The 27,422-nt window shown below is 38.6% G+C and overlaps 1 protein-coding gene across 2 annotated transcripts in view; it reads right to left on the minus strand.

The window, feature by feature from the left end:
• RLF (RLF zinc finger) overlaps nucleotides 1-27,422 on the minus strand; it is an 83,397-nt gene that overhangs the window by 12,030 nt on the left and 43,945 nt on the right. For both annotated transcript variants that reach the window (XM_004266397.4, XM_049697940.1), the window contains one exon: nucleotides 3,613-3,749. In XM_004266397.4, the coding sequence (XP_004266445.1) occupies nucleotides 3,613-3,749 (137 nt within the window). The remainder of the gene's footprint in view (nucleotides 1-3,612; nucleotides 3,750-27,422) is intronic.

Raw genomic sequence — 27,422 nt, forward strand, 5'->3', positions numbered from 1 at the left:
AAAAGGCAGGTTGAGAATTAAAGTCTCTCAAAATGATTTTTTTTAAAAAAATCAGAATGTCTAGGGCTTGATTTATTCCAAATTTAATATTTCAAACTCTAGTTAACTCCAAATAACCACGATCAAAAAAGAACATTTCTATCATATGTTTTATATTTGTACACTTATTTCCAGTTACAACTGAGCGATTTAAAACTATTACCAAAACAAACTAAAACTACTATTACCCACCCAAACATACAAACATGCCTGACACCATGAAAACCGGTGGATTACTAGTGAGAATGCCAAGATGTCACTTTAATCATCCATTCAAATCTGCACACTGGAACAATGAAACCACCAACAGCAACTTATAGCCTCCTGGATCATACATGCACTAGGACAATACTTCTTCAACCACTACAATGATGTGATTTTTTAAAAAATGGACCACCATTAAAGAATGTATTGAAAATGATTCTACTATATGGATGCTTCAGATGATTTACTGCACCCTCAAATTAGCCCACCGCCTACCTCAAGACAACAAATTATATACAAATTCATAAAAATTGGAGAGGAAATTTAGTTCTATTAATAGTAGGAAACACATTTTGGTAGACATCTAGCTACCAAGCAAGAACCTTAAACTGCACTGTTTCTGCAAAGCAGGAGGCCCACAATGTCAAACTGTGATCTAGAATTTAGGTATTTTAGAAATGAGGCAAAGAAAACTTCGTGGAATTAAGGAATGACCACTCCCTAAAGAGGGCTCCTGCAAATACAGATGATTCTCATGACTTCATTTTTCCTCTAAAAAATTCAGTTAAATAAAACATGAATGGATATCTGGATCTGGTCTTCGCCAGGTGCTGGGGACTGAATTGTAAATTAGACAACATACATGACGACCCTGGTATATCACAGTCTAGTTGGGAGAGAAGCGACACGAAATTACATCTGAAGAAACACAAACATACAACATAAAAGATTTAAAGCTCAGAGGTGTTACAGAAACCAAAGGTCAACCTATCAAATACTCACTGAAAGCTTAGTGTAGAGGTTTAAGGTTCAACTGCATCATTTTATTTTAAAGAAGCAGCAGCAATTACACATCTGTATGTACACTGTCCCATTCAAAAGGGTTATCCTTCTCACTTGCATGGCTACTCTAATTATGTTACCATTGCTAGACAAATATAGGGAACTCATTCCTCCAGCACTTCTTTGATTTTTGCAAATAGCCAAAAATCTTTCGGGGTTAAGCTTAATGAATAAGCTGAGTGATATACATTTTGAGATCAGTAATATGGTAATTGCTATAAAGTAATGATATATTTTATTGTAATTTGTAAATGTCTCTGAAGGAAATTTAAAAGAATAAAAAACTGTTTCGGGTGATAGTTACATAGTTTCCCTTTCAAATATCTTCAATGGTGACCAAATTCGAGAATGACACTTAATAAATTCTAATATGTGTATTTAAAATAAGTGCCTGCTTTTATTATCATATTCCAACTTTACTGTCATCAATAAAATACCAATTAATAAAAAATTTTTTTCTTTTCTAGACAAATACTCCCAAATAGCCTACTATCTTCAACACAGGACACCTCTAGCACAACAAAAGAATCTATCCTATTTGAACAGAATTCCTGGGACTCATTTTCCTTAGTAAAATTCACTGTTTTTATGTTATGGCTATGCTAACTCCAATATCCCACTACCACCGCCTCCCCACCCACCCACCCCCAAAGCCTTTGAAAACAACAGAAGGGCGAAAAAAATGTTTTAAAATTCTAAAATTTTATATTCTATTTCCCTCTGAATTGCTTGGAAGAAGCTTACTTTTAACAAAGTGTGAAGTGATTTAAGATTTTCTTTCCTCTCCTTTACTCATTATAGCTCCTCAGGAGGCCAATAAGAGGGAAATCCCTTTTAATCCCTTCCTGCTGCAGGAGAACAGCATTAATCCTAGACTCACTAAAAAAAAGGGAAGCTATATCAAGAATATTAAAAGAACTGTGTGACTATAGTTTGAAAAACACTTTATAATCTGTAACACATCCCATATGTGATTTAATGTATTCTTTGCACTAAAAACCTCGCTATAGCTAGCAGATATTTTTTTCATTATAGGCAAAGAAAACAACTGTAAAAAGAAAAAATGGGGGTTATTCCACAAGTAAATACATCTCCTTTACTGAGGTTAAATCTCTAATGAATGAAAAACAAATTCTTCTACTTGATAATGATCAAAAATCTCACTGCTCTGCTAAAATTCTTTTTACTTATAGCACCTTTTTTTTTTTTTTGGTTAGCTAACAAAATGCCCACAATGATATTTAAGCCCCTATCCCAGTATCTCCTTTCTCAGAGGAGATATAAGTCTGGCACAGAGGACTTAGTAGAAGACTGCGATGTGAATTCTGTCCCTGTGCCAAGAAAACAACTGCACAGAAGAAAAGCACTGTATTAGGGGTCAAAACGCCTGGGCTTTACTCTCTACCACTTTAGCTCTGAGACTGTGGGCAATTATAAGACTTCTCAGATCCTGTTGATCCTCCACTGCCTTATCTGTACAATGATTATTAGGAGGATTGGGAGAGATAATTTAAGGAACTCAAATAGTATTTGTATAAAAATTAGTAAATAAAAAGAAATACAGCAACATAAAAAATACTAATAATTATAAAACTTTATAGATATACACAGATGCTCCAAAGGAAGATCAATAAGGGCTGAAGTATACGAAAGGTTTTATTAGGTTTTCCTATATACAAAATGCTTACTTCCAACTTCAAGCCATTCTTAGAAGCTCCTCTAATCAAGGTTATGCAAATCCAACCCATTCTTTGAATTAAAGCTCAAATACTACCTCCTCCCTGACACCTTCCTTAAACACTGGTGTACAGTGAGCACCCTTCTCTAATCTCTTACAGTGTTTTCTGTACCACTAATCTGATACTTATCTATAGAGTCTTGCATTTTAGAGGTTTCCTGTGTACCACATTTGTCCTGCTGTCCTAAATAGTTTCAATACAGTTAGGATGAAAGAACCAAGGGTTACACTTACTGTGACCTTTTTAGCAACTAAGTACTCTGTAGGCAAACAAGATATAAATTGAATTAAAACCAAATAATGCAATTGTGCTAAATAGTACCAAAGTTGCAAAAAAAGATTACAATTCAAATGGGTTTCCTTCTCTAGTGCAAGTTTGACCTAGAAACCTAGATAATTAGTGAGTTTCCAAATAAGACGGGAAAAGTGACTATCAGAAGATGTAATAAATGTAAAGGAAAACAACCTAACGCCAATTTGGTTTACACGGCCATAATTTTATCTTCAAAGAAGAAGATATATATTGAAGTTAACAGACAACTCTCCATGGAATAATCAAGAGGAGCTCAGACTTTTTACTCTTTCTTTATTTTTGGACTCTCCTGGAAAAGATTAAACCAATAATATTTTTAATTGAATGGTTTAGCTTTTAAGAAAGATTTAATTCTCATGTCATCATTTAATCTGCTTAGTCTTCAAGTTTGAAATAAACCAACATTTTACATAAACCCTAAATGCTATATACTATGTACTAACAAATAAAGGGAATAAAAACTAAATATACTTACCAAGAACAATATACACTTGCAGTTTGGAGCTGCTGGGTAAGGTAAGTCGTACAAAGAACAAATGCTGTGTTATCCTGACCCTCGGATTCCAGATTACATATGATGTCTAGTACCTCCTTGCAGTCGACCTTTGCAATCTATCAAAAATGAGATGACTAAGTCAAAAAGAAAATGGTGACTTTTCTGTAAACTTTGTTATATAACATGAAGCTTCTTTGTAACATTTTCTATCTTTGGTAATTGATGAGGCAAGAATTAAGGGAGATATAATTTTCTTCTACTAACTAATAGCTGAGTCTTCCGGAATAAAAATTTCATATAAGAAATTATTAAACAGAGAAGAGAACAGATGCTATGAGGAAGTTTCACTGCAGTCCCAACACAGATAAAACATTTTTGTACAGTTAAAAAAATTACTCATGAACATTGTTACTATATAAAAGAATCAAATTATGTATAACTTCAGGTTATTTTCACCTTTAGTACCATCAACTTTTTTTCCCCTGTTTTTTCTTTCTTTTTCAATTTAATTCAAGTCCCTCTAGTTATACAGAAAAATAACAAGCTTACCCTTACTCCCAGTAGGGCTAAAGGAGGCCAGCTGAGAAACTTTTAAATATAAATACTATATCAACATATCATTTTCTCATGTAATTAAGGAAAAACTATTTCGTATAACTGAGTTTTTCACACAACTAAAACACTTTTCGAAACACATCTTTTTCATTTACACTATTTATAGGAATCTTAAAAAAAAACAAAAACAACCAACCTCTGGGCAAATCAGTAGAATTTTCCGGGGCTCTTTTTGTATAGTGGTAAAACAGTAGATTAAGACTTCTGAAGACCCTTTCTCACTCTCTATTTTATCATTTCCCTGTCTTAATAAACAGAATATGAAGAACAGAGTCTATTTCATGACTGTGTCAGCATTATAAATGTCAATTATACTAGGCACCAAATATACAAAACAGTGATACTTTCAGGACAAATGAAGTGTGTATCAGGGCAAATGAGGCATATAGAGTTTAGCTCATCTCCTTCCAGAGTGCTATGCAGAACCATTCTGGTGGTTCTAAGTCTCTAATTTTAGTTACACCCTCAGGTAGGCAAAGAAAGGCTTCTTTCTCAGCTTAGCTCAAATGCCATTTTCTCACTGAATCCTTCCCTAACTGCTAAAAGCACGTTTGAATCCCTGGCAAAAACTCTACTCTCAAATTCTCCTTTGTAGCATTTACCACAGCTGCAATTCAATCATTAGTTGAACAACTTATTAGCATGTCTTCTCTGCTAGAATATAAAATCCATGTGGTCAGGATTATGTACATCTTGTTCAAAACTCAGCACTTATCACAGTGTCTGGAACATAGAAGACACTCAGTAAATACGTGCTGATAAATGGAATAAATGAATCACGTTTAATTTAAAGGTAAAAAGTTCATGTTTAAAAAGTGAAACTTATTTAATACTGTGTTTTCTAATCTTTGGAAAGACAATGCAATGACATAATAAGCAGTGTAGTGCAGTGGTTAAAAGCAATTATTGTAGAACCAGACTATATATACATTCTCTTCCCAGCTCTATAGCTACTAGCTGTGTGATCCTGGATAAGTTACGTAACTTCTCAGTAACTTAGTGCCTCAGTTTCCTCATCTTTAAAATGGGAATAACAGAACCTTCCTCATAGTTATTATAAGAATTTTTAACATGTTTCAGTACAGCACAGTGACTATAGTTAATAATACCATATTGCATATCTGAAAGTTGCCGAGAGTTTATCTTAAAAGTTCTCATCACAAGAAAAAAATTTTTTGTAACTATGTATGGTGACAGATGTTATCTAGCTTTATTGTGATGATCATTTCACAATATATACAAGTACTGAATCACGATGCACACCTAAAACTAATATATGTCAATTATACCTCAATTTCTAAAAATGTGCTATGTATACCTATTAGAGCTAAATTTAAAAAATATATATGTATTAAAAGGGATTGGCAGGGTTTCCCTAGTGGTGCAGTGGTTAAGAATCCGCCTGCCAATGCAGGGGACACGGGTTCCAGCCCTGGTCCGGGATGATCCCACATGCCGTGGAGCAACTAAGCCCGTGCGCCACAACTACTGAGCCTGCGCTCTAGAGTCCGCGAGCCACAACTACTGAAGCCCACGCGCCTAGAGCCCACGCTCCGCAACAAGAGAAGCCAGCGCAGTGAGAAGCTGGCGCACCGCAACGAAGAGCAGCCCCCGCTCGCTGCTACTAGAGAAAGCCCGCGCGCAGCAACGAAGACCCAGCACAGCCAAAAATAAATAAAATTAAATTTTAAAAAAAAGGGATTGGCAAAAAGGAAGCACTTTAAAAGTGCTGTTAAAAATTGTTTTCATTGGGCTTCCCTGGTGGCGCACTGGTTGAGAGTCCGCCTGCCGATGCAGGGGACACGGGTTCGTGCCCCGGACTGGGAAGATCCCACATGCCGCGCAGCGGCTGGGCCCATGAGTCATGGCCGCTGAGCCTGTGCGGCTGCAGCCTGTGCTCCGCAACGAGAGAGGCCACACAGTGAGAGTCCCGCGTACCGCAAAAAAAAAAGAAAATTGTTTTCATTAAAAGTAATAAAATGCTAGACAAAAAAATTGTTTTCACAAAATATATAAATTTTAAAAAGAAAAAATAAAAAAGAAAGTGAACCTTAAGAATACTAGAAAGTGGGCTTCCCTGGTGGTGCAGTGGTTGAGAGTCCACCTGCCGATGCAGGGGACACGGGTTCGTGCCCCAGTCCAGGAAGATCCCACATGCTGTGGAACGGCTGGGCCCGTGAGCCATGGCCGCTGGGCCTGCGCATCCGGAGCCTGTGCTCCGCAGCGGGAGAGGCCATGGCAGTGAGAGGCCTGCGTACTGCGAAAAAAAAAAAAAAAAAAGAATACTAGAAAGTATTTCAAAAGATCACTCTCAGATGCAAAATCACTCGATGTAAATTTGTATCTAACGAGTATTTGGAGGGAAAGTTAAGTTGTTAAAGCCTAAACATAATTAAAGTTAAACTCAGGTTTCAGGGAAAAGAATAACATCATACATTATGAAGATGGAATTATACTGATGCCCTAAACAACCATATCCTCATCCATAGCTGAATGAATCAGAAGGGTCATGCAGAGAGGAAATGCTCACCACAGAGCCACTTCAAATTGTACTGACTGAAGGACCAAAGTGAGAATTCACAGCAAGTAAAACCAGCTGTTCCAGAACAACCACCACCTACCATCCACACCATGTTAAAGCTCCTGCTGAAAACCAAGAATTCTAAAATTCAATTTTGGCAGCAATATAACATCTCCAAGCTGAGAAATAGCATGAGCAGCTCTCTATGCCAGACATATAAATCAGAATGGAAATAACACACAACTTATACTTCTAGAATATTTTTTATCCATTTCAAATAACTTTTATTGTATTTTCTCATTTTATCAACATGGTAAGATCTGTAAGACTGGCAAGGTTTTCTGGATATATATCTGAAAGAAATGACTTGAAATCAGTATAGTTTTTAGTTTGATTAGCTTCTATTTATTAGATTTCTCCTGATTATAAAAATGTTTATAATAGAAAACCTGAAAAATATAGAGAATAAAAATTAGCCTTAGATCTTACAACTCAATAATAACCAATGTGAGTTTTACTCCAGTATTCTGTCTATACACACTAACTGTATAGCAAACAATATATGACTACTGCAAATATGTACCTATTTTAAAGAAAGGTTGGATTGTGTTGATTGTATATCTGTTATTTTACCCTAATATTCTGGTGTGACTTAAGCAAGAGTTTTTATCAGTCCACAAGATAGACAGGAGAGGGTAAGTGGATTGTCGAGGCAAAGAGAGCAATAAGGAGATGTGAAGAAGAAAAAAAAAAAGGCAGTGATGGGGCCTCCCTCGTGGCGCAGTAGTTGAGAGTCCGCCTGCCGGTGCAGGGGACACGGGTTCGTGCCCCGGTCTCGGAAGATCCCACATGCCGCGGAGCGGCTAGGCCCATGAGCCATGGCTGCTGAGCCTGCGCGTCCGGAGCCTGTGCTCCGCAACGGGAGAGGCCGCAACAGTGAGAGGCCCGCGTACCGCAAAAAAAAAAAAAAAAAAAAAAAGGCAGTGAAAAAGTAATAATAATGATAATAATACTTCTAAATCTTATACAGCATTACTATATGTCAGGTACTGTTCTACAAATTCACATAAACATCCCCAGATCTACCCCAGATAGTCTGGCTCCAGAGTCCATACTCTTAGCCACTATGCTACAGTGAGATGCTTTAACAGTGGAAATGATAATACCTTATTACTGTGTGCTCTTTGAAGGCTTGGAATATGGTGACTGTTCTATGTCCAAGGGTAGTCAATAAACATTTACTGAATCAAAATGAATGGATAGTGAGCAGAACCAGCCAAGAACTCAGAAGCATGTGAAAGACTATTCAGGCTCATTCATTCCACACCATGTTCTCACCTTAAGCCTCTTTCAAATCCTCACCAGTCCCCTCAGATCTTTCCTTATCAAGGTCTACCTCATAACGAAAGTCTGATAAACTTAATGATACAAAAATATAAATCATGCGTAAGCACTATCAATGACATTGGAATTCACCAGAATCAAAAATTTTTAGGATAAAGACAAGAAGTGGCTAATGCTGGGAACTCAGGTGTCAAAGATGAAAACATACCACCTTACCCTATGAATTTTTTTTTTTTTGCGGTACGCAGGCCTCTCACTGTTGTGGCCTCTCCTGTTCAGGAGCACAGGCTCCGGACGCGCAGGCTCAGCGGCCATGGCTCAGGGGCCCAGCCGCTCCGCGGCATGTGGGATCTTCCCGGACCGGGGCACGAACCCGCGTCGCCTGCATCGGCAGGCGGACTCTCAACCACTGCGCCACGAGGGAAGCCCCACCCTATGAATTTTATATATAATGGTTACATACTTTCCTGCCAGCCCTGGTGCTGAATAAGGAATAAAAACAAAGAGTTGGACTTAACAAGAATAATGGCTTAAGGGCTCCCCTGGTGGCACAGTGGTTGAGAGTCCGCCTGCTGATGCAGGGGACACGGGTTCGTGTCCCGGTCCGGGAAGATCCCACATGCCGCGGAGCGGCTAGGTCCGTGAGCCATGGCCGTTGAGCCTGTGCTCCGCAATGGGAAAGGCCACAACGGTGAGAGGTCCACATACCACAAAAAAAAAAAAAAAAAAAAAAAGAATAATGGCTTAAAATTCTCCTGTGACAAAGCACTTAGAAATCCTGGATAAAACACAACAAATATGTTTCCTAAATACATAGCTGAAAACTCAAGAAAGAAGTTTAAGTTTGAATGGACAACTGCCTTAACTTGCTGGGTTGTAGATAATTTCACTAAGAGGCTTGGGTTTTACAAGTCGTGGTTAGGAGATGATAAAGCCTGAACCTGAGAAGTTGGCACTGAGCCCTTTGGCATAAAGTTGCAACCCCTGAAGAACTAAAAACTCAGAGAAGGTGTAGACAAAAAAAAGGTGGGCGGGGGGGGCAGGGATATAACAGGAAAATGTATTTGTCCACCTCAACCTGGGTTCTTGTGGGATCAAAAAAATTTTGAGAATTTATAATCTTTCCTCGTTCAAACTTGGAGTCTGATATAATACTATTGTCTAAAAAACCCAAACTGAGAAAAACAAATAAAATAAAAAGAAGATTCTGGCTGGTAATATCTTTAAATCACCCGGCAGAAGCAAACATAAACATGATTTATACAGATATATGCTAACTAAGGCCTATGAGAATTCTAAGACATAAAGTATTCCCTACCCCCACTCAACCCGCCAAAACTGAGGCTCACAATCCCAAACTATACAAAGCACAAATAAACAAGCCACTCCAGAAAATGTCAGCACATACAATAAACAGCAAGATTAGACGCCTGAGAATTGCAGATTACAGAATGCACAGCACAAAGACTGAACCCTAACCATGGACTTTGGTTGGTTAAAAAAAAATTAAATAAGGGCAATATGAGTTTGATAATAACTCGGGAAAAAGAGAGACAGAGACAAAAACATGGAAGAACCTTCAATGCCAATCTGAAGCCAATCTGAAAAGGCTACATACTATATGATTCCAACTACGTAATATTCCGGAAAAGGTAAAACTATGGAAGCAGTAAAAAAATCAGTGGTTGCCAGGGGCCTGAGAGGAGAGAGTGAGGGATGAATAGGTAGAGTATAGGAAATCTTTAGGGCAGTGACATTATTCTATATGATTCTGTGATGGTAGATACATGTCATTATACGTTTGTCAAAAGCCATAGAATGTACAACACCAAGAGTGAAGCCTAATGTAAACTACGCATTTTAGTAAATAATAATGTACTGGCTCACCTACTGTAATAAATCTAACACACCAGCTGCCAGACGTCAATAGGTGACTCTGGGGGTGAGGGAGAACATATGGGAACTCTGTACTTTCCACTCAATTTTTCTGTAAACCTAAAACTGCTCAAAAAAAAAATCTAACGATTAAAAAAACCCTTTGATCATTTAAAAAATTAAATTGTCTTTTGATTACTGATTATTAAAGAGTTCTACATGTATTCTGGGCTCAAGTCCTTTATCAGATTATATTACATATATATGGTTTGCAAATATTTTCTCCCCTTCCGTGGATCAACTTTTCACTTTCTTGACTGTGACAAAGTTGGATGAAGTCCTATTTACTTTTCCTTTTGTCACCTGTGTTTTTGGTGTCACATATAAGAAACAACTGCCTAATCCAGGGTCTTAAAGATTTATTCCTATATTTTCTTCTAACATGTTACAGTTTTAGCTATTACATTTAAGTCTATAGGTCATTTGGAGTTAATCTCTACGTGTGGTATCAAGGGTCAAACTTCATTCTGTTACAAGTAGATACCCATTTGTTAAAGAACGAACTACTGAAAAGATTATCCTTTCCCCCATTGAATTATCTTGGCATCCATGTAGAAAATCAATTGGCTGTAAGTGTGAGGGCTTATTTCTGGACTCTCTCTTTTTTTCTTTGGCTGCACCACACAGTATGCGGAACTTCCCCGACCAGGGATCAAACCCATGCCCCTGCATTGGAAGCACAGAGTCTTAACCACTGGACCACCAAGGGAGTTCTATTTCTGGACTTTCAATTTTAGTCCATTGATCTTTTCGCCTACCCTTTTGCCGGGAAAACACCGGCTTGATTACTGAAAATTTTTAGTGAGCTCTGAAATAAAGAAGTGAGTCCTCCTACTTTGTTCTTTTTACAAGATTGTTTTGGCTATCCAGGGTCCCTTGAATTTCCACATGAATTTTAGGATCATCTTATCAATTTCTGCAAGAGAGGAAGGCAGAATTTTGACAGAGATAGCACTGAATCTGAGGATCATTTTGAGGAACACTGCCATCTTAACAATACTATCTTCTGGCCCAACAACATGGGATGTTGTTCCATATACTTAGCTTCTTTCAACAACGTTTTAAAGTCTTCAGTATACAGGGCCTTCCCTGGTGGCGCTAGTAGTTGAGAGTTCGCCTGCCGAAGCAGGGGACTCAGGTTCGTGCCCCGGTGCGGGAAGATCCCTCATGCCGCGGAGCGGCTGGGCCCGTGAGCCATGGCCGCTGAGCCTGCGCGTCTGGAGCCTGTGCTCCGCAACGGGAGAGGCCACAACAGTGAGAGGCCCGTGTACCGCAAAAAAATAAAAAATAAAAATAAGTCTTCAGTATACAAACAAGTCTTGTACTTCTTTTAAAAAAATTATTCTGGGCTTCCCTGGTGGCGCTAGTGCCTGAGAGTCCGCCTGCCGATGCAGGGGACTCGGGTTCGTGCCCCGGTGCGGGAAGATCCCACATGCCGCGGAGCGACTGGGCCCGTGAGCCATGGCCGCTGAGCCTGCGCGTCCGGAGCCTGTGCTCCGCAACGGGAGAGGCCACAACAGTGAGAGGCCCGTGTACCTCAAGAAAAAAAAAAAAAGTCTTCGGTATACAAACAAGTCTTGTACTTCTTTTAAAAAATTTATTCTGGACTTCCCTGGTGGCGCAGTGGTTGAGAGTCCGCCTGCCGATGCAGGGGACACGGGTTCGTGCCCCGGTCTGGGAAGATCCCACATGCCGCGGAGCAGCTGGGCCCGTGAGCCATGGCCGCTGAGCTTGCGCGCCCGGAGCCTGTGCTCCGCAACAGGAGAGGCCACAACAGTGAGAGGCCACAACAGTGAGAGGCCCCCGTACCACAAAAAAAAAAATTATTCTAAATATTTTATTCTTTTTGATGCTATTGTACATGGAATTGTTTCCTTAATTACATTTTTTGTACTGTTCATTGTTAGATGTACATAAATAAAAATGATTTTTGTATATTGATCTTATTAGGATCATTTATATACAAGATCGTGATATATGCAATTTAGAAATACTCATACATCTTCCTTTCCAATCTAGATGCCTTTTAACTATTTTCTTGCCTAACTGCTCTGGCTAAAGCTTCCAGCACAATATTGAATAGAAGTGTCAAAAGCAGACATTCTTGTTTTGTCCCTGATCTTTGGGGAAAACCACTCAATCTTTCATCACTAAGTATTATGTCAGCCGTGGGTTTCCACAAATGCTCTTTATCAGGGTGAGGAAGTTTCCAGCTTATTCCTAGTTTGCTGAGTGTTTTTAACACGAAAGGGTGTAGGATCTAGTTAAATGCTTTTTCTGTCTCTTGTGACAAACATGTAGCTTTTGTCTTTTATTCTATGGCACAGCATTTACATATAACCTACGCACATCCTTCTGTATACTTTAAATTACTTCAAGAATACTTATAATACCTAATACAATGTAAATGCTATAGAAATAGTTGTTGGAGGGGGCAAATTCAAGTTTTGCTTTCTGGAACTTTCTGGAAACTTCCCCTGAAGATTTTCAATCCACAGTTGGAGGTGGAACCCATGGATACAGAGGGCAGACAGTACTCCTTTTTCTATACTGCTGGATTTGTTTTGCTGGATTTTGTTGAGGATTTTTTTGTTTGTTTGTTTGTTTTTGTTTGTTTTTGTTTTTGGTGGTATGCGGGCCTCTCACTGTTGTGGCCTCTCCCGTTACGGAGCACAGGCTCCGGACGCGCAGGCTCAGCGGCCATGGCTCACGGGCCCAGCCGCTCCGCGGCATGTGGGATCTTCCCGGACCGGGGCACGAACCCGCGTCCCCTGCATCGGCAGGCAGACTCCCAACTACTGCGCCACCAGGGAAGCCCCTTGTTGAGGATTTTTGCATCCATATTTGTTACAGATATTGGTCTGTACCTCTCTTTCTCTTGTTATCTTAGTCTGGTTGTGGTTATCGGATAATAATGGCCTCACTGCATGAGTTTGGAAGGATTCCGTCCTCTTTTATTTTCTGGAAGACTTTGCGAGGGACTGGTGTAAATTCTTCTGTATGTTTTGTACAATTGACCAGTGAAGCCATGTTGGTGTGGGCTTCTCTTTGTGGGAAGTTTTTAAATTACCTACTCGATCTCTTTACTAGTCATAAGTATATTCAATTTCTTTGTGAGTTAATTTCAGTAGTTTGTTTCATTCTAAGATTTGTCCATTTCATCTAAGTAAATCTAACATTTTGGTGTATAGTTGTTCATGGTATGCTCTTATAATCCTTTTTATTCCTGTAATATCATTAGTCATGTCCTTTTATTCCTGATTTTAGTAATTTGAGTATTCTTTTTTTCATGTTCAGTCTAACTAAAAGTTTATCAATTTTGTTGATCTTTAAAAACAAACTTTTATTACTTTTTGCTATTGATTTTGTATTCTCTATTTCATTTATTTGTACTCTAATCATTATTATCTCCTTCCTTCTGCTAGCTTTGGGTTTAGTTTGCTCTTCTTTCTAGTCTTTTAGGGCAGATGGTTAAGTTATTAATTTGAGATCTTTTTTTTTGGCCACACTTGCGCAGCTTGCAGGGGGATCTTAGTTCTCCGACCAAGGACTGAACCTGGGCCACAGCAGTAAAAGCCCAGAATCTTAACCACTAGGCCACCAGGGAACTCCCAAGATCCTTCTCTTTTTAAGATTGGCATTGTACAACCGTAAATTTCCCCTAAGTGCTGCTTTAGTTGCATCCGATAAATTTCAATATGTTGTGTTTTCATCGTTCATCCCAATGTGTTTTCTAACTTCCCATTTTTTTTCTTTGATCAACTGCTTATTTTGAGGTGTTGTTTAATCTCCACAGATCTGTGACTTTCCCAAATTTCCTTCTGCTACTGATTTCCAATTTCATTCCACTGTGGCCAAAAAACATACTTTGTATGATTTCAATCCTTTTAAATTTATCAAAGTTTGTTTTATGGCCTAACATATGTCTATGCTGGAGAATGATCCACGTGCATTTGAGAAGAATGTATATTCTGCTGCTCTTGGATATTCTATAAATGTCTGCTAGGTCTAGTTGGTTTATAGTACTGCTCAAGCCTTCCATTTCCTTGTTGTCTAGTTGGTTTATCCACTACTGAAAGTGGGGTATTAAAGTCTCCAACTACTATATTTGAATTGTCTATTTCCCCCTTCAACGCTGCCAGCTCATGTATTTTGGGGCTCTTCTGTTCCTCAGACTGAGTAATCTCGATTGACTTCTTTCTCTTAAGTTTGCTAATTCCTTCTTCTGCTAATTCAAATCTGACGTTGAGCCTCTTCAGTGAATTAATTTCAATTATTGTACTTTTTCACTCCGCAGTCTCTATTTGGTTCTTTTTTTCTATTTCTTTACTGCTATTGTCTACGTCTTGAGACATTTTTCTCATACTTTTCTTTAGTTGCTTTAGTTCTTTGAATATACAGTTAATCTTCATTATTTGCAGATTCTGTACTTATAAATTAGCCTACTTGATGAAATTTATTTTTAACCCCCAAGTTCAATACTCACAGTGCTATCACAGTCATTCACGAACATGCATATAATGGCAAAAAATTTGAATCCTCTCTTGAGCATGTTCCCAGCTAAGGTCAAACAAGGTGTTGCTCTGCCTTTTTGTTTCAGTTCTCATACTGTAACAAGTATCTTTTTCATGTTCTATTTAGTGCCACTCTTTAATGTTTTTGTATTTTTCACTGGTGATTTCACTGTTTAGAATAGCCCCTAGTTGTAGTGCCAAAGTGCTGCCTAATTTCCTAAGTGCAAGAGACTGTGATGTGCCTTATGGAGAAAATACATGTGTTAAATAAGTTTCAGGGGGCTTCCCTGGTGGCACAGTGATTGGGAGTCCACCTGCTGATGCAGGGGACACGGGTTTGTGCCCCGGTCTGGGAAGATCCCACATGCCGCGGAGCAGCTGGGCCTGTGAGCCATGGCCGCTGAGCCCGCGCATCTGGAGCCTGTGCTCCGCAACGGGAGAGGCCACAACGGTGAGAGGTCTGCGTACAGCAAAAGTTTCATGCAGGCATGAGTTACACTGCTGTTGGCTATGAGTTCAATGTTAATAAATCAATAATATAAATTAAATAAGGTATCTTTAAATGGAAGCACACATAAAACAAGGTTATGTATTGATCATATGTGACGAGAGGCTTGCAGGAACCTAACCTTGTATTTCCCCTAGGAGGAATGGATTCAATATAAGCTAATGCAGTGTTTGCAGTGACTATATAGAACATAACTACCACAAATTGAGTGTATTTGCAACAACTGATTTAAAGTTCCTTTTCTAGCAAGTCCAGCACCTGGGCATCCTAAGTTTCTGTTGGCTGCCTTTTTCCCTGTGTATGGACTACCATATTTCTTTATAATGATAAGTGGATATTTTAAATAATATATTGTGGCAACTCTGGAAATCAGAATCTTTCACCTCTTTGGGGTTTATTATTGTTACTGTTTGTTTAGTGACTTTTTTGGAATAATTCTGTAAAGCCTGTATTCTTTGTCATGTGTGGCCACTACAGTCTGCTTGGTTAGCTTAATTCAAGATGTTGAATATGTTGCTTAAATGCCTTGAACAAGCAAGTCTCTCTGCTTTTGCCAAGCAGCTGTGTGTGTGTGTTGGGGAATCCTTTCAATATTTCAGAAGGCAGTTTAAAGCTCTAACCTGCCCTTCATTTCCTACTTGTGTGAAGCCTCAAGGTAACCAAGAGGTGAGGGATTAGAGCCTTCTCGGGTCATTCCTTGACAGACATACAGCACTATACATTTGTGTTACCTGCCAGAGTACTAGGAATATATCAGAGGTTTTCTAAGTCCTCTATGGACATCTTATATCCCAGTTTTTCAATTTTTTTTGTCAGTCTTGTTAAGCCCAACTGGTAATTCCTCCTCAGACAACTGTCATGTTAAACAATTACCAATCATTATTTTTGATAAATGCCCCGGGACAGAACTTTTGGTAGAGTGAGCTCTGAGTCAAATAAAGACAAATCCTGAGAACACAGCTTTTCAGAAAGTTGCCAAGTAGGTCAAATAGTGACAATTCTGTGGGGATGGGCTTTTGCAGAGTTCCAAAACCATTCTGCTTCCTCGGGTGGCTGCTAGGCTGCTGGTTTTCAAGGTTACTGTGAAGCTAGGGAGAGGGAAATGAGAAGTAGAGCAAGTTAAAATGCCACCAAGCTCACTGTTCTGAGATTCATGCGTTTTTCTTGAATAAAACTTCCAGGATTATGGTAAGCCTTTAGTTAATTTCCAGAGTTCTACAAAGTTAATGCCCTCCACTCTCTGGTTTCAAATGCTGATAACTTGGAACTCAATTTCCAGCACAGGCCTTTCCCCAAGCCTCACATTGTGTGAATACTGTCTGCTGTTGCTCTCCTTTGTGTCTTTTCACCTCTGTATTCCCAGTGCCTAACACAGTCTCCAGTGAATATATATTAAATGACTGGAAGGCATGACTGTATTATTTCTTACAATAACATCCGAATCTAATATTATCTCAAAATAAAATGCCTAATTTCATTTAAAAAAGAAAAAAGATCACCTCAGCTATTGCAGAGAATGAATTTTGGGGACAAGAACAGATGCAGTTAGAAGGCTTTCACAATAATCAGCGAATTAAACAGCAATGGTATGACAGGTAGCCAACTGGCATAAGAGAAGGTGGGTAGAGATGGCTTATTTGTCTTCTTAAGTTATCTTCATGCTTAGGCTAACCAAGGTAAACTAGTATTCTGGCCAGTGCCATTACTGGAATATTTTAACATTTATCTTTCTCTAGAACTATGGTTTTCAATCTATTATTTTCCTGATCAGTTCCGGGGTATAATGCAAATAATTTGTTCCTAATAATGGATTTTAAAAAACAAGCTGGTAAATGGTTTTTTCAAAAAGGAATCAAAGTGGAAGTTATCCACATAATAAGATTTCTCTCACTTGCATCCCTGAGTAGGAGAAAGGGTGGAGTCAGTTAGCAAGCCTCCATTTCATGTAACCCTGGGTCTACTTTGGAGAGAATCATCCCTGTTAGGTTCATAGACATCACCTGGAAAAAAGGTTGTGCTTCTAAAAACCAAGTTTCTTTTAAACTGCAGCAATACCACAGACCAACACTATGATATTGAGCGGTCACTTGTATGTTTCCTAAAGATATAAATGGTCACTGATGCTTCTAGTTAAATCCTATGACTCTGAGTATCTGAGAGAAGCCTGAATTGTCCTACTGAATTCTTGAAAATGACTGTGTCTGACTAACTCTCCATGATGACCCCTCCAATATAATCATATATCAACCAAAACACCCACACATAACCCATGAAAGTAACAGCAGAGATGAGATCCAAATATATACTAAGTTTTAGGAAGATGTCTCTTCAAAGCTTTTTAAAAGAACTCTGCTTTCGGAGATAAAATATTTAAATAGGCAAATCTTCCACTTCTTCATAAAGGCTTCTACCTTTAGTGTATTTTCTGAAAGTACATCTCATTCACCATATGACCATAAGGATACATAAAGTAATATTATCGATTTTAATTTTAATTATACACTTTATTATTCCTTGTTCAGGATCCATCTTAATGTTCTTATTTAAGGTACATCTGGGGACTTCCCTGGTGGTGCATTGATTAAGAATCCGCCTGCCAATGCAGGGGACACGGGTTTGAGCTCTGGTCTGGTAAGATCCCGCATGCTGCGGAGCAACTAAGCCTGTGCACCACAACTACTGAAGCCTGCAGGCCTAGAGCCCTTGCTCTGCAACAAAAGAAGCCACTGCAATGAGAAGCCCGTGCACTGCAATAAACAGTAGTAGCCCCCTTTCGCCGCAACTAGAGGAAGCCCGCGCGTAGCAACGAAGACCCGACACAGCCAAAAATAAATACATAAATAAAAATGTAAAAAAAAGGTACACCTGGAATCTCTATGCTGTTGTTTACTGTTTCTTCTACTCCCAAACTGGATTCCTAATGGGTCCTGTTTAAGTGTCTTTGCTCTGTTTATCATTTATATACCTAGTGACTGTGTCAATTCCCAACAGTGTTAGACTGGTGAGTAAATCGGGTCCTGTTTGTCTTTTCCTTTCCTCATCAAGAGAAGAAGCAAGCCTTGTAACCACATCAAACACTGAAGATGCAGTTCATTCAGGGATCAAGGCTGAAATGAACCACTTCTTTATCTGTGCCAAGAACTCTGCAGACAGATTTCTTGCTCTTCATAATAAGAGAAGTGCTTCATGTCTAAAACATCATTATCCTTTATACTATATGTGGGAAACTTGACCTTTGCAAAGATTTCCTCTTTCAGTAATAAAAAATATACACATAGGAAACATCCACTTGCGACACTAGGCCATGGCCAAGTCTGTAACTTTCCTTAAAATCCTTTCATATGTAGGGACTTCCCTGGCGGTCAGTGGTTAAAGACTCCACACTCCCAATGCAGGGGGCCCGGGATCGATCCCTGGTCAGGGAACTAGATCCCGCATGCCACAACTAGGAGCTGGCACACTGCAGCTGGGGATCCCACACACCACAATAAAGATCCCTCGCGCGGCAACAAAGATCGCCTGTGCCACGGCTAAGACCTGGTGCAGCCAAATGAATGAATAAATAAATATTTTTTTAAAAATCCTTTCATATGTAAAGTGAATAACAGTGTCATCTCATCCAATTCTAAATAAGGTATTTACAACCTAGAACTTGAGGATTCCATGGAGTTCTAAATTTGGGGTTCTGAATTCTGGCTTTCAAGCTGACCCCATCAATTAATCTTAATTGTACGTGTTTGGCTAAATCTTCCCCAGCAGAGGTTTCCTATTACACACACCCATTATTGTGATACCCACAGGTGCCAAAATATAAGTACTTTTATTCCCAGTTGTTACTCAAGTTAATTTGACTCTTCTCCTGAACTCAGCTGAAGTAGATGGCAAATGTTGTGTATAACTTTGCTGCCTTAGAACATGTGCTGATTTTAAACTCCAATTAACGAACATCTAGTGATTCACTGGTCCTTTCCCAAAGCAAATTTTTAAAGATTTCTTTAATTCTGCTCTCACTTGCAAAAGAAAGCATCGCTGGATAAGAGACTAATTATGATGTTACCGGTGTTCCTTTTAAAATAATTTTATGATGTGTGCCCAATGTTGTCACATTGACATATTTAACAAATGAATCCCAATCATTATAAAAATATTTTAAGTTGCACCTATACATAAATGTATAACTATGAATGGAATGAAAATACCACCAAAATGTTTCCTGTTAGAACATGACTCATCAGTGTTTACCAACTAGAAGTAAGCTGTACAGTGTAAAGAGAGCTGGCCAGGGAGCCAGGAGATCTGTGTTCTAGCATGGGCTTGGACTTAATAATTAGCTTAATGAAGGTAGGGCCTTGGAAACATTACCTCTTGGCCTCAGTCTCACCATTGGTAAATCATGGAAGGTTAGACTAAATGATATTTAATGGTTTTAATACACTAGGAAATCTGAATCTTGCATAGCAAAGGTCAGCAAACATTTTTTGTAAACACCCAGACAGAAAATATTTTCAACTTTGCGGGCCAGATGGTCTTGGTTACAGCTATTCAGCTCCGCCACAGTAGAGCAAGACCAGTCATAAACAATAAACAAATAGGCGTGACTGTGTTCCAGTAGAACTTTATTTACAAAAACAAGTAGCTGGGTGGATTTGATCCACAGACCACAGTAAATCAGATCACATTTCCAATAACCCAGTTCCTTGCATTCTCCACAAATCTGTTGAAAGGAATTAATTCTATAACTTCAGGAAGAAATCCTGTTTTCTTGATTTGTTATTAATAAACCAGGAAAGATCCTGTACAAAGCATCCCATATCCTCCCTGTTCTCCCATACCCCCTTCTTCTTTGCCATTCTTGTCAGTAGCAGAGCAACCCCATTCTTCCAGTCTCCCAGGTCTTATGAGTCTCTTAAAGGGATCTCTGCACATTATCCCTTATTTTTGTCCTGTCAGCAAGTCCCATCCTTTCTCCTCTTGCTAACTCCAATCTCTTCTCCTAAATCTAATATATACTCTTTCTGTCTATGCTTCCTAAAACACTGTTTCAGTCATTTCACTTCCTATCTTCAAAACCTTCCTAATTTCTACTGCATTGAATCTAAGTTCAAATGCAGTAGAGTTTCCAAGGCCTTACTTTTCCCTATGCAACAGGTCTTATTTCTCACAAGACCTAAACATCCACTCTCTGCCCCAGGCAACGTGTTCCCTAGTGGTTCCCTACAAAGTGCATATTCATTTCTGTGCCTTTACTACCACAGTCAGTTATCCCCAAACCATTCTTTCTACCCACCCAAACCCCACCATTATTTCAAGGTCCAACTCAAGGATCAATTTTTATAAAGCCTTATACGCCAGTCCACAAAGATATTCTCTACCTCTACACTTCTACAGAATTCAGAGGCACTATCGTATGGCTTAGTACTTATCTTCCTATTACTGTTTCTGGCAACCAAACTAGACCATGTACACTCTTATGTATTTGCCAATGCTTAATACAATGCTAAAAACAAAATAGGTTTTGAATAAACAAAGGTTGAGAGAGAGAGGAATCAAATCCAAGGTCTAGCATTTTTGCTTCTTCTGAATTCTTTTGGCATATATCAGGTGCTGAGAATAACCATTACTCCATCTTATTCTGGTTAAGCTTCCCAAACACATGATATTGCAGCTGTTATTAGAGGTAAGCAGTCTCCCATCTCCTTACCCTTCCCAATATTGCAAACAAATAAATTTACAGGCTTATATTTAGTCCCTACTATGTGGCTACGTATTTGTCTAGGATGTAGAGATACAGCAATGGACAAACTTATGTCCCTGTCCTTACAATGTTTTCAATCTGGTGGGGGGAAACAGAGAATAAGCAAATATTATGTCCAGAAATAGTGGTATGTACTATAAATAAAAACAGGTAGGTAAGGGGGCAGAGAGTGATGGGGGCCATTTTAGATGGATTTGTATATATTTATAATAATTGACAGGAGATATTTATTAAAGAAAAACAAGACTGAGTAGGGGGAGATAGGGTATTATTTTAGGTGGGACAGTGAGGAAGGACTCTCTGATATGGCAATATTAAGGAGAGTTGTGAATGATGTAAGGGAATGAGCTATCCAAACTATCTTGTGGCAGGGCATTCCAGGGAGTGATCTAACGCAAAACTCTAAGGTAGGAATATGTTTGGCTTGTTCAAAAAACAGTAGAGACAAGAGGGCTGGAGAGGAGTGAGCATTAAGCTGTACAAGATATAGTCAGAGGGCTTCCCCGGTGGTGCAGTGGCTGAGAGTCTGCCTGCTGATGCAGGGGACACGGGTTCGTGCCCCGGTCCAGGAAGATCCCACATGCCGTGGAGCGGCTGGGCCCATGAGCCATGGCCGCTGAGCCTGCGCGTCCGGAGCCTGTGCTCTGCAATGGGAGAGGCCACAACAGTGAGAGGCCCGCATACCGCCAAAAAAAAAAAAAAAAGCGATATAGTCAGAGATGGTTAGACAAGTAGCCAGGGGCCACGGCACACAGAATATAAAGACTTCTGGATTTATTCTGAGCAAGACAGAAAGCTATTGAGTGGTTCTGATCAAGGAAGTGACATGGCCTGATTTACGTTTTAGAGATTATTCTGGCTACTTTGGGGAAAAATAAAATGTAGAAGGCAAGAGTGAAAGCAAGTACACCAGTTCAAAGGCTTCTAGATTCATCTTTGTATCTCCAATGCCTAAGACAGCATATGACATACAGACACTTAGGTATACACCACCTAGAATAGTATTTATCATCCTATATCTTTAATATAATATTAGTGGTAGTACACCAAACTCAGGTTTGAATCTCAGCTTATCTACTTTAAGTTTTATAACCATGAACATATTACTTAATCTGAGCCTCACTTCCTTACCAAAATGGAGCTACCTAAGAGTTGTGAGAATTAAATGTGACAGTGTATACATAGCATTTAGCATAGTGCCTAATACATGGTAAAAGCTCAAAAAAGTGGTAGCTGGTTATTCTCTACCCACCTCCTCCCCCTCCAACAATGAGAATATAGTTGGAAGGCAATTGACTTCATTTATATTTATTCTTATATTTTTATTTCTTAACTATTGTCTTTTTTTAAAATTAATTTTTATTGGAGTATAGTTGTTTTACAATTGACTTCATTTAGAGGAAAGCTCATAAAAACAAAACAAAGCCCTAATACCAGGAATATCAGGAGCTTAGTTATGGACATGTTAAGTTTAAGATGCCATTAGCCATGCAAGTCGAGATGGTGATTAGGCAGTTGAATATATGAGTCTGGAGCTCAGAGGAGAGGACTGAGCTGGAGATAAAACATCTGGGATTCAGGCCATAATTGGCATTTAAGACCGTGAGCCTAAATGAGATCACCAAGGGAATACGTGTAAATAGAAAAGAGAGGACACAAAAAGAGTCCTAGAGTAATATAACATTCAATCATCAGAGGGAGGAGGAGGAAGAGCAAGTAGAAATGAGAAAGATCAATCAGCCAGGTAGATAGAAAACCAACAGAGTATAGTACCCTAGAAGACAAGTGGAAAAATCTGTTAAAAGTTTAAAAGACAGAGTTAATAAGTCAGATGGAGTAAGGTGAAAACTGGGAAGTCATCATTGGATTTTTTTCTTCCAGTTGTATTGAGATAATATTGACATACAGCACAGTATAAGTTTAAGGTGTACAGCATAATGATTTGACTTACATACATCTTGAGGCCATTATCACAATAAGTTTAGTGAGCATCCATCATCTAGTACAGACACAAAATTAAAGAGACAGAAAAAAAACTTTTTTCTTGTGATGGGAACTCTTAGGCTTGACTCTTTTAACAACTTTCATATGTAACACAGAGCAGTGTTAACTATATTTATCATGTTGTACATTACAATCCCGGTACTTACTTATTAACTAGAAGTTTGTACTTTCTGACTGCTTTCACCCAACTCCCCTTCACTCCACTCCTCACCTCTGGTAACCACAAATCTGATCTCTTTTTCTATGACATTGTTTGCTTTTGAAGTATAATTGACCTACAACAGTATGTTAGTTCCTGTTTCACAACACAGTGATTCAATGCTTCTATACATTTCAAACTGATCACCACAATAAGTCTAGTTATGCTATGTCACTATACAAAGATATTACATGGTTATTGACTATATTCCCCATACTATATATTTCATACACATGACTCATATATTTTGCAACTGGAAGTTTGTACCTCTTAATCTCACCCATCTATTTCTTTCCTCCTCCCTGCCCACTCTCCTCTGGCAAACACCTGTTTGTTCTCTGCATCTAGAACTCTGTTTCTATTTTAAGTTTGTTCACTTGTTTTGTTTATTTAGACTTCACATATAAATGAAATCATACAGTATTTGTCTTTCTCTGTCTGATTTATTTCACTTAGCATAATACCCTCTAGGTCCATCCATGGTGCAAAAGGCAAGATTTCATTCCTTTTTATGGCTGAGTAACATTCCATTGCATATATGTATACACACACAATGTGAGATATATATATATATATATATATATATCACATCTTCTTTATCCATTCATCAACTTAGGCTGCTTCACATCCTGGCTACTGTAAATAATGCTGCTATGAACATAGAGGTGCATATATCTTTTCTAATAAGTGTTTTGGTTTTCTTCAGATAAATACCCAGGAGTAGAACTGCTGGATCGTAAGGTAGTTCTATTTTTAGTTTTTTTGAGGAACCTCCACACTGACTCCATAGTGGCTGTGCCAATTTACATTCCCACCACCATTCCCTTTTCTCCACATCCTCGCCAACACTTGTTATTTGTTGTCTTTTTGATAACAGCCATTCTGACAGGTGTGAGGTTATACCTCATTGTAGTTTCAATTCAAAGTTCCCTGATGGGGCTTCCCTGGTGGTGCAGTGGTTAAGAATCCACTGCCAATGCAGGGGACATGGGTTCGAGTCCTGGTCTGGGAAGATCCCACATGCCATGGAGCAACTAAGCCCATGCGCCACAACATCATTTACTGAAGAGGCTGCCTTTTCCCCACTGTATATTTTTGCCTCCTTTGTCATAGATTAATTGACCATATATGTGTGGGTTAATTTCTGGGCTCTCTATTCTGCTCCATTGATTTAGGTGTCTTTTTTTGTGCCAGTACCACACTGTTTCGATTACTGTGGCTTTGTAGTATAGTCTGAAGTCAGGGAACATGATACCTCCAGCTTTGTTCTTCTTTCTCAAGATTGGTTTGGCTACTCGGGATCTTTCATATTTCCATACAAATGTTAGAATTCTTTGTTCTAGTCCTATGAAAAGTGCCACTGGCATTTGATAGGGTTTGCACTTTATCTGTAGATTGCCTTGGGTATGGTCATTTTAACAATATTAATTCTTCCAATCCATGAACACAGTATATCGTTCCACCTGTTTGTGTCATCTTCAATTTCTTTCACTGGTATCTTACAGTTTTTGAGTACAGGTATTTTCTTCCATAGTTAGATTTATTCCTAGGTACTTTACTCTTTTTGATGCAATTGTAAATGGGATTGTTTTCTTAATTTCTCTGATACTTCACGTTAGTGTAGAGACGTGCAACAGATTTTGTATCCTGCAACTTTACCAAACTCATTGATGAGCTCTTCTAGTTTTTTGGTGGTGTCTTTAGGATTTTCTACATATAATATCATGTCATCAGCAAACAGTGACAGTTTTGCTACTTCCTTTCCAATTTGGATTCTTTTTATTTCTTTTTCTTGTCTGACTGCCTTGGCTAGGACTTCCAATACTATGTTGAATAAAAGTGGTGAGAGTGAACATCCTTGTCTCATTCGTGATCTTAGAGGAAATGCTTTCAGCTTTCCACCACTGAGTATGATGTTAGCTGTGGGCTTGTCAGATATGGCCCTTGTTATGTTGAGGTATGTTCCCTCTATACACACTTTTTTAGAGTTTTTATCATACATGGATGTTGCATTCTGCCAAAAGCCTTTTCTGCATCTATTAAGATAAACATATAATTTTTATTCTTCAATTTAATGTGGTGTGTCACACTGATTGATTTGTGAATACTGAACCATACGTGCATCCCTGGGATAAATCCCACTTGATCATGGTGCATGATACTTTTAATGTATTGTTGAATTCAGTTTGCTAATGTTTTGTTGGGAATTTTTACATGTATGTTCATCAGTGGTATTAGCCTGTAATTTTCTTTTTTTGTGCTGTCTTTATCTGATTTTAGTATCAGGGTGATGCTGGCCTCATGTAATGAGTTTGAAGTATTCTTTCCTCTACAAGTTTTTGGAACAGTTTGAGAAGGATAGGTGTTAACTCTTCTCTAAATGTTTGGTAAATTCAACTGTGAAGCCATCTGGTCCTGGACTTTTGTTTGTTAGGAGTTTTTTAAATTACTGATTCAATTTCATTACTGGTAATTAGTCTGTTCATGTTTTCTATTTCTTCCTGGTTCAGTCTTGGGAGATGGTAAATTTCTAGGAATTTGTCCATTTTTTCCAGGTTGTCCATTTTATTGGCATATAGCTGTCTGTAGTAATTTTTTATGATCTTTTGTATTTCTCTGGTGTCAGTTGTGACTTCTTTTCCATATCTGAATTTACTGATTTGGGCCTTCTTTTTTTCTTGATGAGTCTAGCTACAAGTTATCAATTTTGTTTTTTTTCCCCAAAGAACCAGCTCATTGAAAGTTTCACTGATCTTTTCTATTGTTTTTTTAATCTCCATTTCATTTATTTATTTATTTTTATTTTGGTTGTGCCGGGTCTTAGTTGCTGCAGGTGGGCTCCTCAGTTTCAGCTCGTGGGCTTCTTAGCTGCAGCACATGAACTCTTAGTTGCGGCATGCATGTGGGATCTAGATCCCTGACCAGGGATCAAACCTGCATCCCCTGCATTGGAAGGCAGATTCTTAACTACTATGTCACCAGGGAAGTCCCTCATTTATTTCTCCTCTGATTCTTTACAATTTCTTCCCTACTACTAACTTTGGGTTTTGTTGGGTTTTGTTTTAGTTCCTTTAGGTGTAAGGTTAGGTTGTTTATTTGAGATTTTTCTTGTTTCCTGAGGATGTTATAAACCTCCCTCTTAGAACTACTTTTGCAGGTGGATTTAGTGATGTGGTGGACTGGCACAAGTCAATGCCATATTAGAATATGTTCAAGGAGAAAAATGTTAAACAGTAAATTCAGACGATGGTTCAAGAAATTACACTGAAAGGGCAGGAGAGAAATGGGGTGGTAGCTGGAAGAAGAAGTCTTTCTCTTTTAAAAATGGAAGAAATAACAGCATAAATGCTGATGAGATAGTGACAGCAGAGGGGGAAATTGATAAATGCAGTAGAGAAAGGGAAAACTGCTGCAGCACTATACTTGAGGGGGCAAGCGCAGACGGGATCTGATACTGAAGTCAAGGGGATTGTTGGCCTTAGCAGGGGAAAACAGATATAGTTTATCCTTAGTAACAGAAGAGAAGGTGTAAATGCATAAATGCAGGTAGGTGAATAGATGTCATGGAAATTCTCTTCCAACTGTCCCAGTTTCCTCAGAGAAATAGGAAGAAAGTTCATCAGTGGAGACAGAGATGGGACAGAAGGTATTGTAGTATAGGTTTAAAGAAAAAGGAAAAAGCATGAAATAGTAATCTAAGGGAGTAGGAGAGTGAATGAACTCAAGAAATACAGTGTGACTGAATTAAAGTAAAATCAGTTGCCAGGTTATTCTCCACCTAAGTTTGGCCCCACTGGTGCAGGTAAAGATACAAAACAGGTGGAGATGAAGGGATAATGAGGATACAGGTTAGTCAAAGAAGTACAATTAAGGGAGAGACCAGCAGAGGAATTGAGGGTGTATGCAAAGGAGTGCTAATAATGATTGACTATGGAAAAGCAGAGTAAGGAGAGTGAAAAGCTGATCAGACTGATAGACTGTTGGTCCTGGTGGAGTCTGAATATTAAAGGGAGTGAAGTGGAAAGGTGGAGAGTTTCATTTGGAGAGTAAGATATTTACAGCTGAAATTGTCATAAAAGGTTAAGAATTACTATAGCATAGAACCAGATCCTTGGGATTCCCACATTTAATAAGAAAGTTCAGTGTAAAGGTAAAATGAGAATCTATATGTAAGACCTGAATGGCAGGTAAGAGAATTAAAGGTAGATGATGGAATATAGCCTTGGAATTCCTCATTTTCTCTGTATAATTTATCAAAAACTCTTAGAGAAAACTAATTCCAACTTTTCTAAGGAAAACAATGATTCAGGTTAAAAAAAAAAAACCTGTTTGTCTGCTTAATCATTGTTCAAAATGTATTCATGGCTTCTAAAGTCCTACACCTTTCTGCTTAG

The sequence above is a fragment of the Orcinus orca genome, chromosome 1 (genome assembly GCF_937001465.1).
Source record: "Orcinus orca chromosome 1, mOrcOrc1.1, whole genome shotgun sequence".
NCBI classification, from domain to species: domain Eukaryota; kingdom Metazoa; phylum Chordata; class Mammalia; order Artiodactyla; family Delphinidae; genus Orcinus; species Orcinus orca.